The sequence below is a fragment of the Styela clava genome, chromosome 13 (assembly GCF_964204865.1).
Source record: "Styela clava chromosome 13, kaStyClav1.hap1.2, whole genome shotgun sequence".
Taxonomy (NCBI): Eukaryota; Metazoa; Chordata; class Ascidiacea; order Stolidobranchia; family Styelidae; genus Styela; species Styela clava.
Window position 1 is genome coordinate 18,242,093 of NC_135262.1, and position 12,103 is coordinate 18,254,195.

The 12,103-nt window shown below is 37.7% G+C and overlaps 1 protein-coding gene across 1 annotated transcript; it reads right to left on the bottom strand.

Annotated features, from left to right (window-relative positions):
• Positions 1-1,125: 1,125 nt before the first annotated feature.
• LOC144431228 (uncharacterized) lies at positions 1,126-4,230 on the bottom strand. The gene has a single exon (XM_078119063.1). The coding sequence runs from the start codon at positions 4,228-4,230 to the stop codon at positions 1,126-1,128; it is 3,105 nt and encodes a 1,034-aa protein (XP_077975189.1).
• Between the last annotated feature and the right edge of the window lie 7,873 nt (positions 4,231-12,103).

Consider the following 12,103-nt stretch of genomic DNA (forward strand, 5'->3'; position numbering starts at 1 on the left):
TTTAAGCCACATATCATGTGTAACACCTTTTCTATGTATCCTGGCAAATACAGGTGTCGCATAAGGGGGTGACTGAAATATCTGGCTGTTCTTTGGTTCTTGAAAAACTATTCGAAAACGCGCAACTCTCAGTGTGTCCTCCAATGCCACAAATATCAAATGTTGTACAATGAAATTTGATATATTGAATTAAATCCAGTAAAACAGTTCACAATGTTGAATGAGGTTAAAGAGGTGTAGCGTACTAATAACAGAATGATGCAATGTGTATGGTGATGTGTAGCGTAGCGGTTTTCTGAATTTAAATGAAAATATTCAAATACAGACCACAGAAAATAACAATAATGCATTAAAGCACTTGCAAACTTAATCATTAAACAATGTGACATTGTCTAGCTCTACTGACAGTATTTAATTAACATGAAATACTATATACTATTTAAATACCAATTAATTATTATTATTTGGAATATTATTTGAACTAATAACAAGAATTCTTATCATAAACAACAAATACTAAAACTTACCGAAACGTTTTAAGCCAGGCGATAACAAATATTCAGAAATAACTTCAATTTCAGTTCAGGATTCAGAGAATCAATCAATCAAATTACAGTCTATTTATAGCTTATATAATATTCTACAATAAAAGTTACAGCAGTTATATGTTCCAATAACATAAGCCTTGGGTATGGGCAATTATTATCCCTACAACCGGACGTTAAACGTAACTAATTTAACACATAAAAAGCAATTTATGCGAATATTAAGCAACGACTGCCGTCAAACACTTGGACTTGTTAGACTTGTCCAGCGAGAGTCGATTGCAACATATGTGGACAGCTGGAATTTTCCATTTGTCGTTTCACTTTAGGGAAATCCCCATTGATAGAAGATAATGCCAATTTTCGAACTTACATAAACTCCCCCCAAATGTATGCATTGGGACAATAAATACATTTCCCTTAAAAACAAAAAGTTCAAAAATTGCAGAAAACGAAATTATGGTCAAATAATAAAAATTGACGAAATCTCAACTTGTATGTACATGTGCAATATTTTCAAGATTTCTCATCTTGAATAAACAGTCCATAAAAAGCTGTTTTAAACAGTTCAGTTCTTTCATTACTTTTCTTCCACATTTGCTTCTTGAATGAGACATAACTTGTTGATTGGTCTTCTCAGTACTCCCCATTGAGTTTTGACATCTACATTACGAACTATGTCAAATCGATCCGGATATGTGTTGACAATTCGTCCCATTTCCCATTTGCCCCTTGGTACACTGTTGTTTACCACAAGTACTATGTCCCCAACAGTGAAGTTTCTTGTCTTGTCCGGCCATTTTTGACGAATGGCTATGGTTGGCAAATATTCTTTGCAGAATCTCCTCCAGAACTCGTCAGCAAGAAGTTGAACTCGACGCCACTGTAGACGACTATAGGAATCTTGATTATTGAATAATCCAGGTGAAATACATGGTGTTGGTTTTTGCAGAAGTAGATGATTTGGAGATAATGGTGCATTATCTCTTGGATCAAAAGAAACTGGACACAAAGGTCTTGAATTGATTATGTATTCTGCCTCCAGGAGTGCAGTATGCAGAACATCTTGAGATACAACAGGAGATTTGTAAAATATCTTGTTCAAAATTCTTCTTATTGATCGAATTAAAATTTCCCAGGAACCTCCTTGGTTGCTGGCTGTTGGAGTATTGAAATACCAGCGGATTTCTTGTTTTTTGAAGAATCCATCTAATTTGGTATGATCGAGCTTATGCATTTCTTCTCGTAATATTCGTTCTGCTCCAACAAAATTAGTTCCATTGTCACTGTGCAATTCAAAAGGTTTTGATCTTCTTGCCATAAACCTCCTAAGAGCATTTATGAAAGCATCAGTGGATAAATCTTCTGCCAGTTCAATATGTACAGCTCTTGTTGTGAGGCATGTAAATATGCAGCCATATCTTTTGATTTCACTTCTCCCACGTTTGATCAAATATGGGCCGAAGAAGTCGATTCCTGTTGAATAGAATGGTGGTTGACCAACCTTTAGACGAGCAGATGGCAGTTCAGCCATTAACTGTTCACCTTGTCGTGTGTTAGCTTTTCTGCAGGTCACACATTTATTTAATTCATGCCGAATTGTTGCTCTCGGTCTTGTGATCCAGTATTTTTCACGAATAACATTCCAAGTATGAGAAACACTTGAATGTCCAACTTTCTTGTGATAGAAGTCAATAATTAATCTGGTTAAGTGGTGATCATTTGGTAAAATGATGGGATGTCGCATTTCGAATGAAATAGGAGCTTTATCCAACCTCCCCCCAATCCGTAGAATTCCATCAGTTATAATTGGATCTAGTTTTGCAATTGACTTTGTATGCTCAGCTTTCTTCATCTCGTGACGAGCCTTCCTGTCACCAATTTCACTTTTGTCTGATAAATTATCAATGACAGATTTGTAATTCTGCTGCTGAACATATTTCACAAGTGCTTGCTCTGCGTATTGCATTTCTTCCACAGTTATATTTCTTGTGGTAACAGAATTGTGGTTACGAAGGAAACTTTTATAGCGTAACACCCATGCAGTGGCAATCTTGAGCCTTTGTAAATCAGAAAAGCTTTTAATGAAGTTGTCAATTGTGTCAATATCCGAAGCAATAATTGTTGCCACTTTCTTTCTTTCAATTGGCTGAAATTCATCAGGCAGGTCCGTTTTATCTTCAGAATTTCTTGGCCAACTATCTTCGGTCTTCCATAAAAATTCAGGTGCAAGCAGCCAACGACTTTTATTGATGAGAGTTTTCAATGATAAGCCTCGTGATGCGTCATCAGCCGGATTGATTTTTGAAGGCACTTGTCGCCATTGAGACGGCTTTGACTGTCGATGAATCTTGGCCAATCTATTTGCAACGAAGGTACGAAAACGTTTTCTTGGATTACATATGCTTTGACGCACTGCACTCGAATCAGTCCAAAATACGGACTCACAATCGGAATAATTCAACTTTAATCGTAGCCACTTATCTGCCTTTACAGCTAGCACAGCAGCAACAAGTTCAAGTCTAGGAATGCTTTCAGCCCTCGGAGGAGCCACCTTTGCTTTACCACATAAAAATGAGCAGTGTATTTGATTATTTTCATCGACCAGCCTCAAATACGAAACTACACCATAACCGAAGCTAGAAGCATCTGAAAAATGGTGTATCTCACAATGTTTGATATTTCCAAATTCTTGTGGCTTGAAACATCTTGGAATCGAAATATATTCAAGATCAGTGAGCTGTTTGAACCAAGTGTCCCAGTCTTTAATATTGTCTTCTGTAATTACTTCATCCCAGCCGAAACCTTTTTCGATGATTTCTTGTTGCAACATTTTTGCTACCAGAATCACGGGAGCGAGCATTCCCAGGGGATCAAATAGTGAATTAACTGCAGATAAAATTGTCCTTCTTGTATATGTCTTCAACTTAGGTACAGTTGAACGAAATTGAAAAGCATCGGCATCTACATTCCAGAAAACTCCAAGAACACGCTCTTTTCGAGGTTCATGCAAATCCAACTCTTTCACAGATTTGGTATGTTCAGATTCTGGGATATTGGCCATCACAGTGGAACTATTTGAAATCCACTTCGTTAGATTGAAACCTCCCTTCTTCATCAAATTACAAAGTTGTGTTTTTGTGTTTATTGCATCTTCATCACTATCAGAAGATGTAAGACAGTCATCTACATAAAATCCATTTTCAATAATCTCACAAATTCTTTTATCAAATTCATGACCAAATCGTTTTCCGGTTTCCTTCAAGCAGAATGAAGCAATGCAAGGTGAACTGCAAGCTCCAAATATATGACGTTCCATGAAATATAATTCTGCCTTCTTTAAAATATCACCATTTGGCCACCAAAGAAATCGCAGAGCATTGCAATCTTCTTTCTTAACTTTAATTTGATGAAACATAGCTTCAATATCAGCAACTAAAGCTATGCGTCCCTTACGAAATTGAGTCAACACACCAATAAGGCTTGACACCAAGTCTGGTCCAGGCATGAGAGTGTCATTAAGAGAAACACCTTTATAAATTGCAGCACAATCAAATACGATACGCACTTTCGGTTTGTTTGCGGTACACACCGGGTGGTGGCACAAATACCAAACAGGACCTGCAGGGATATCTTCTTCTTGCGAAAGCTTTTTCGCAAAACCTTTTGTAATATATTCCTGCATTTTTTCTGTGTATTTCTCTCTCAAATCATCATTTTTAGACAAACGTTTATGGAGATACTCCAATCTGCGTTCAGCCAATGCACGACTTCCGCTCGGCAGCTGTGTCCCAGGACGCCAAGGTTAAGGTATTGTGAAATGACCATCGAAATGCTCTACAGAGCTCTTCAGAAAATTTAGAACATGTCTATCTTCTTTCGAGGTTGGAAATGTCAAATCTCCAATCTCATCTTCAAAATCAGTGTACCATGTTCTTCTTATCTCTTCTTCGAGTAACATATCAGACTTCACAAAGTTGACATGAATCTTGTGCGTTGATGGCATATTCACTGATGGTCCAATAATCGACCATCCCAATGGAGACTTTTGTGCAAATGGCTGCTTCTTGTTTCCAGTTCGAACTTCCAACACATGATGTGCATATGGACAATCAGTTCCAATAAGCAGAGAAACATTTTTATTTTTAATTTTACGTAGATTAAGTTCTTGCAGATGAGGAAGTAGCTTGAGTTCTTCTTCAGATGGAATAGGATTTGGTTGAACTGGAATCTTGTCAATAGACATCACATTTTCAATGAATATTTCTTCTGCATCGTCAATTGATGCAACAGTGAGATTTACAACAACACCATCATGCATGACTGGTCGTTGTCCTAATGTGTTGATTTCAACAGTTCTTTGTTTTCCAGTCAAACCAAGTTCTTCAATTAAGCTTGTTTCACAAAAAGTTGTGTCGGACCCAATATCGACCAGAGCATATGTTTCCACTTCAACGTTATTTGCTCGAATCCTGACAGGCAAAATATTTCTGTAAGTATACATGGAGCTCTTGCATGCATTTGAATTAGCTTGAACTGCAGTAGTCACATTCTTCTGAATTGAGCTTTGTTTGTCATCATTCTTTTTGAAGTTTGCATTTTCTTCATTTTCTAATTTCTTTTGTATTTAAATGCAACAAAGTATGATGTCTTCGTCCACACCCTTTAACAGAGCATGTATATTGTGACTTGCAGTCCTTTACCAAGTGACCTCCACGTAGACAATTGAAGCAGAAACCAATTTCTTTCAGGAATTTTACTCGTTCTTCAATCGATTTAGAATTAAACTTTTCACATTTTGACAAAAGGTGGGAAAAGGAACAACACTTACATTTTAAAATAGCAGGACTCTGGACATGAGAAGTTGCTTTGACATCCTCAGTTTTCACAGTATAAGTTGTAGACTTTCGTGTTGATTGCCGTTTTTGTTGTGGCTTATCTTCACGTCTTCTGATGTTCAATGATTTCGCAGTATTTGAACCTGCAATATCAGCTTCCTCTTCAATGAAATCAGCCAAGTCCCATATCTGAGCCTTTTTACCAGTATTATTTTTGATCTTCACAGCTTTCCTTTCCCATCCTTTCTGTGAGCTGTATGGTAGCTTACTGGCAAAATCGATAATACGATCAGATGTATTCATTTCTCCAAGGCTATCAAGCTTACCGAGCACAAGAACACATTTTCTCATTAAAAGAGCATAGTCTTGCAGTGCTGCATGATCATCTGGTTTTATATTCGAACAACGATGCAACTGTTCTTTAAAAGCTTCAGTTACAACATCTGAATCTCCAAATTTCTTATGAAGAATATCTTTAGCCTTGGCATAACCCACTTCTGGTTCAAATATAGAACAGTGTTGTATGAGCGATTTCGCTTTTCCTTTGCATTGATGCAGTAAGAAAGCTAATTTCAAGGCATCTGTGGGTGCTTTAGCATCAATATTAGTTTCAAAATTTTTCTTGAAAATATAGTAGTCAATAGGATTACCAGAAAATGTCAAATATTCCAACTTTGGAGCATGCATGGCTTCACCAAAAGCTCTGGCTATACTCTGAGCAAATTTATCAGTGTCAGTGACCAAAGGTTTAGATATATTATGTTCATTATTTGAATCTGTGTTCAGTGCAAAATCAGCGGACTGTTGGGAAAATCCAGAATTCACGCTGTCATCATTGCTTGAAGACACCACATCTTGTTTAGGTGAAACAGCAGGTTTAGTTGTAGCGATAGGAGATGATTGACTTACCACCTGTTGATTAGTAACGTTTCTCTCAGGTTGTTGTTCGTGTTCTACAGTCCGCGAAGTTACTACAGCTTTAGCTTCCTTTTGAACACCAGATCTGATGAATATATCTGATGAAGACCGAGAACTTCCAGCATCATCAACCACAGACAAATTCTCCCAAACAGCAGCCTCTGCTTCTGCTTCTTGCAAATCAAATTTTGCTTCCAATATTTGATTTTCATGTTCAATTTTGCGTTTTTCATCTTCAATTCTCTGCTTTGCTTCTGTTCTTTGCAATGCAATTCGAGCTCTTTCACGCTTAACTTGTGCCTTGGCCATATGTACAGACCCTTTGCTGCATATTGATGTCTTGCTACTCGCATAAGAGCGTTTACTTCGTATGCTACCAGACAAGGACACGACTTCACTTACCGCTCTTTCTCTTCTGGAATCGGGAAGTTCAGAATCTTTGCATTGATTTGAACTCCACGTTTTGGGGTTTTGTAAATGTGTGAATTCACGTACTCGAGCAAAAAGGTTGTCAATGTCTTTATTCACATTCCAAAGTTCATTTTCGAATTTCAATCTTATTTCATCATTGGGTGCAGCTGATATACTCTCAGAGTACATTTCCACAAGTTTGGCAAAAGGATCATCAATACTTGACATAACAGAATTTAGCACATGCAAATCCTGATCAGCAATTGCTTTTTCAGCCATGAAATATAAATGTTCTAATGTTGTACGTTGTTTTTTGACATCAGCCAGTGATGGCATCTTCTGACAAGCGGCTGTTGTATAGTTAGCCAGTTGCCTCAAAGCCAGTTTTCTGGGTGAGTAATCTTCATCACTCGAACTCAAGTTCATGATTTCGTTTCGAAAACTTATTATGTAACACCTTTTCTATGTATCCTGGCAAATACAGGTGTCGCATAAGGGGGTGACTGAAATATCTGGCTGTTCTTTGGTTCTTGAAAAACTATTCGAAAACGCGCAACTCTCAGTGTGTCCTCCAATGCCACAAATATCAAATGTTGTACAATGAAATTTGATATATTGAATTAAATCCAGTAAAACAGTTCACAATGTTGAATGAGGTTAAAGAGGTGTAGCGTACTAATAACAGAATGATGCAATGTGTATGGTGATGTGTAGCGTAGCGGTTTTCTGAATTTAAATGAAAATATTCAAATACAGACCACAGAAAATAACAATAATGCATTAAAGCACTTGCAAACTTAATCATTAAACAATGTGACATTGTCTAGCTCTACTGACAGTATTTAATTAACATGAAATACTATATACTATTTAAATACCAATTAATTATTATTATTTGGAATATTATTTGAACTAATAACAAGAATTCTTATCATAAACAACAAATACTAAAACTTACCGAAACGTTTTAAGCCAGGCGATAACAAATATTCAGAAATAACTTCAATTTCAGTTCAGGATTCAGAGAATCAATCAATCAAATTACAGTCTATTTATAGCTTATATAATATTCTACAATAAAAGTTACAGCAGTTATATGTTCCAATAACATAAGCCTTGGGTATGGGCAATTATTATCCCTACAACCGGACGTTAAACGTAACTAATTTAACACATAAAAAGCAATCTATGCGAATATTAAGCAACGACTGCCGTCAAACACGGCAGCGAGTCACGTGAGAGCGAGGCAAGATTAGACTTGTCCAGCGAGAGTCGATTGCAACATATGTGGACAGCTGGAATTTTCCATTTGTCGTTTCACTTTAGGGAAATCCCCATTGATAGAAGATAATGCCAATTTTCGAACTTACATCATGTATTTGAAAGATTGTCAATTATATCTACCCGTTCCTTATTTTTTATAATGTGAAAAATTCTAATTTTACGGGCATTCAGCGAATGCGAGTATCGGCTTTTCTAATCTTAGGATTTACATATTTATCCCGGGGGAGAGGAAAGCCGATACGGCTTATCCATATGGCGAACCACGGCCTCTCGTCCGGTTACCATTCCAAGTCGGGTATGGGATTAGTTTTACTGTATTGTTTGTTTTCGGAAGCATGGACTTGGTGGTGGAGGAAGCCGTAACCGACCAGCGGTTACGTGAACCACCCAACGACGGCGAGGAGTCCAGCAATCCTCTCGCACATAACCATCCCTGCATGGGATTCGAACCTGCGAACCCACGCAGAGTAGTTAGAGATGCGGTGGCGAGCGTATTCCTAACGCTTAGCCCGTTGAGCCACACCGCCGCCGCTCTTATTTCTCATCATTCTATTGCTAGGACATCGGTGCTGTATGCGATGCAATCACGAGAAAAAAAAGCGTATACATTGTGCTATTTTTATCTCATATAACATTCGAGACACGCGAAAGACCACTCATTTAACCTTATTTCTTGACACGTGTGGATACCAAGAGATACAAAATATGTGGATAACAAAATATGTGAGTTTAACTGTCTTTGACTTGTCAAATACTGGCACTATGATCTTCAAACCTCCCTTTCATACTAGCCCATTCATCAGAAATTGAGCAATTGTAAAGGTTGTGCATGTGGGATAAGTAGTTTGAAGTAAGGTTTCCCACTACGGTTACGAGTTACGAGCTAACTAAAGTCGTATCCTGTCCTTTGGTATCCAAATTATTGGTGACCGTACATTTGAACCCATGTACATTTGAACCCATGCGTATATCCACGGGTTCAATCTATATGCGGGTGCTAAAACCCATGGGTTAGGGTTAGTATGGGTTCAACTATCCGAAAAACAAAAAAAATTCCATAGGTACAATAGCATACAGGTGCAATTGCCATGGGTTCAAATGTACGTGGGTTCAAATGTAATGGAACCAAATTATTGTCTTCAATTTATGCACCAACAAGAAACTTTGTTATCAGCCTGAAACACATCTGATGTTGACATCAGTGTTAACAGTCTTAGTACTTCAGTATTGGTGTTAATAATAAATTGACTATTTTTGACAAGGACTCAAAGAACAGCCGCGAGTATGCTAGGATACAAAATAAGACAATGATAAATATAACATTGCATATATTAGAGCAATCCTCAAAACCTATTCGGGTAATATATGAATAAACCTAACAATATTCGAAGTATCAAATTCCCACCCGATAATCATTTTGCCACGTATGGCATGAGTCAAACGCGAATTAGGAAATCCCATCATTTTCGAATTTTCTAGCGAGGGGGGGGGGGGGGGGGGGGGGGGGTGAGTCATTTATTCGCCCCAGTAAAAGGAGGGACGTTGACTAACTTTACTTAATTGCTTAAATTAAAGGGCTTGAGATTCCATAAAATGGGCAAAAAAACATTTCGTACATACCGGCCCCGGAAATTATATGAAATGTTTTGATGAAATGGATAACGGAGGGAAATATTAAAAAAAAAAGGTTTGCTCAATTTCCAAAAACAATTGGAGTTAAAAATACGGAAACAAAACCTATGAAGATAACGAAATTGTCAATTTGTATGTGTGGTGTGGATGCTATATATGCAGTGTGTATTTTGTACGTAAATGTACTCAACAAGGTTCAAGTAGGCCAGGGGTGGGCAACCTTTTTCGGCTCGCGTGCCAAAATCGGCTAAATTTAACAACAAAATTCTTCCGCGTGCCGATCAAAATTAAAAACAATGCTTTGCTACTTCCAAAGCAAAAATTAATAATAATAAATCTTTCAAACATGTAGGCCTACAGACGGATTCACTATTCGGATATATTATCAGTCCGACAAATAGATTTGATTACTTTTCTTATTCTATCTCAGTGAGACTTCTGCTGCTGCATTACCGCTGATAGAGATTTTACATTGGGTTTATATTTTGTAACTTTCAAAGAAATATACGAACTACTGGTTTCAACGTCCAGGCTACTCCTGTTACGAGACGACTTATTAAAATTCCAATCATAACTGAGAACAAAGATTCACAAGCATATGCAGATGATGTAGAGCAGTGGTCGGAAAACTTTATGTACTTGCGGGCCAAATATACACATTCCCTGTAGCGCACAGGCCGCAATTTTTCCGCCTTCGAACAAGCGCTAGATTGAATTTCAAATTGTGGCGCATTCACACCTTCTATTATTGCGTTAAAAGCCTGCTACTATGAGATGTGAATGTGCCGTTTCTTAATATATATCTATTATTCAACAACATATCGTTTTTATTTACTTGTTATTAATGTGAAGGATGATGTTTTTTGCCACTTGCCCCCACGGTACGTCTTCCAAAGAAGACCTGACAAGCGAGTACGAAGTTTATTCCAAGTGTAATGCATTTTAGATAAAGCTGTTCGCAGCAATATGTGCTTCCGAACGTGCCCATTACTTGTTTTGCACTGTCGCATAGATCAACTGTGGCGCAGTCCTGGGTCTCGGCTCGAAGGCTCGGCTCGGCTTCGTTGAAGCACATTGGAATGTTCAGTCCTCGTCGCGAGCTATCCTGCGTTTTCCAAACATTTTTGAATTTTAAAGATCACAATTAACTCGAACGACATGCAACTGACGCTACATATTTCAAAACAAGCGTCATACAGCAGAACTTGTTACCACATAAATCCGCGTACATACAATAATAAATTTGGGATCAATTTTTGTTTCATTTAATAAATGTCGAGTTGTTCGAGGGCCGCAACAAATTAGCTCGCGGGTCGCATTTGGCCCTCAGTTTACCGACCCCTGTTGTAGAATAGTGCATTGCAAAGTTTTCAAGTTTTAAAAAAATTCCCGGGAATGGCATCCCAATCATGTAATAGTTCGTTTTCTGCACTTCTCTCTTGTATTCCCTTTCCTAATAGCTTATATTTCTTTCGAAATCAAGTTATAACAGTAAGTTAGCAAGTAACTCTAACCAACGTGAGTTGCACCACTTCATAAATCAATCAGAAATATATATTACGTAACAATGTAGCCAAACGTTGTGTTAATTCCGACAAAATTCGTCGAGAGCTCAGTTGCTACGCCATGATATATATATTTCTTTGAAGCCATGAAAAGACAAAAAGAACTTAAATAAATAACAGATTGGTAACAAACGATAATGAATAAACGAACACCGAGATTTATCAGATAATTCAGTCTCGAAACTTTTTATCTGAAATAAGACGATCTCGTTTCTGAGGCCTCGCTCGCATGCCGAATAAATGGGCTCGCGTGCCAAAGGTTGCCCACCCCTGAAGTAGGCAGAACTCCAATCTCCAATTTAAGTCAAACGTTCAAGCTTCCACAAAAACGTAGTTGCTTCTGCAATGGTTTACATTTTTCAAGTTTTTTTGTCCAATGACGTAAAAAAAGAAGATTTTCACTAGAATCAAGTTTATGTTTCAATTGTTTCGAACTTGGTCAGTTTGCTTTTTGGTGTAGATTTCCTAACATGTGTCGCGCTTGTTCGGGTAAGCAGCATTCAGTGATCCATGGCCTGAGGATCTTCACAAGAAGATCAAATGCTAACAATCATCGCAATGCCTCTACTCGTACAAACAGCGTTGCCAATGCAAATGTTTCAGACGTGGTGTCCAGTTTCAGCTTTTGCCAGTTGTAGTGAAGGATCCATTGGGCTTTTCTGAATAAGTTATCGCTGTGGTAGACTCTGCTAGTCAAATTTCAATTATATATACATCATGAATCGAAACGAAAACTTGGTCTAATAAATATAAACCATACCCGTGTTAGCACTGACACTTTATGTAACAAAGGCGTTTCACAAGATACAGAAGTAGTAAAATTGTCGGTGAAATCTGGTTACGACGAATATTGGAGTTAAACAACGTGTTTGTAATCAAGTCACGAAGACCACATTCAGATAGAATGCTT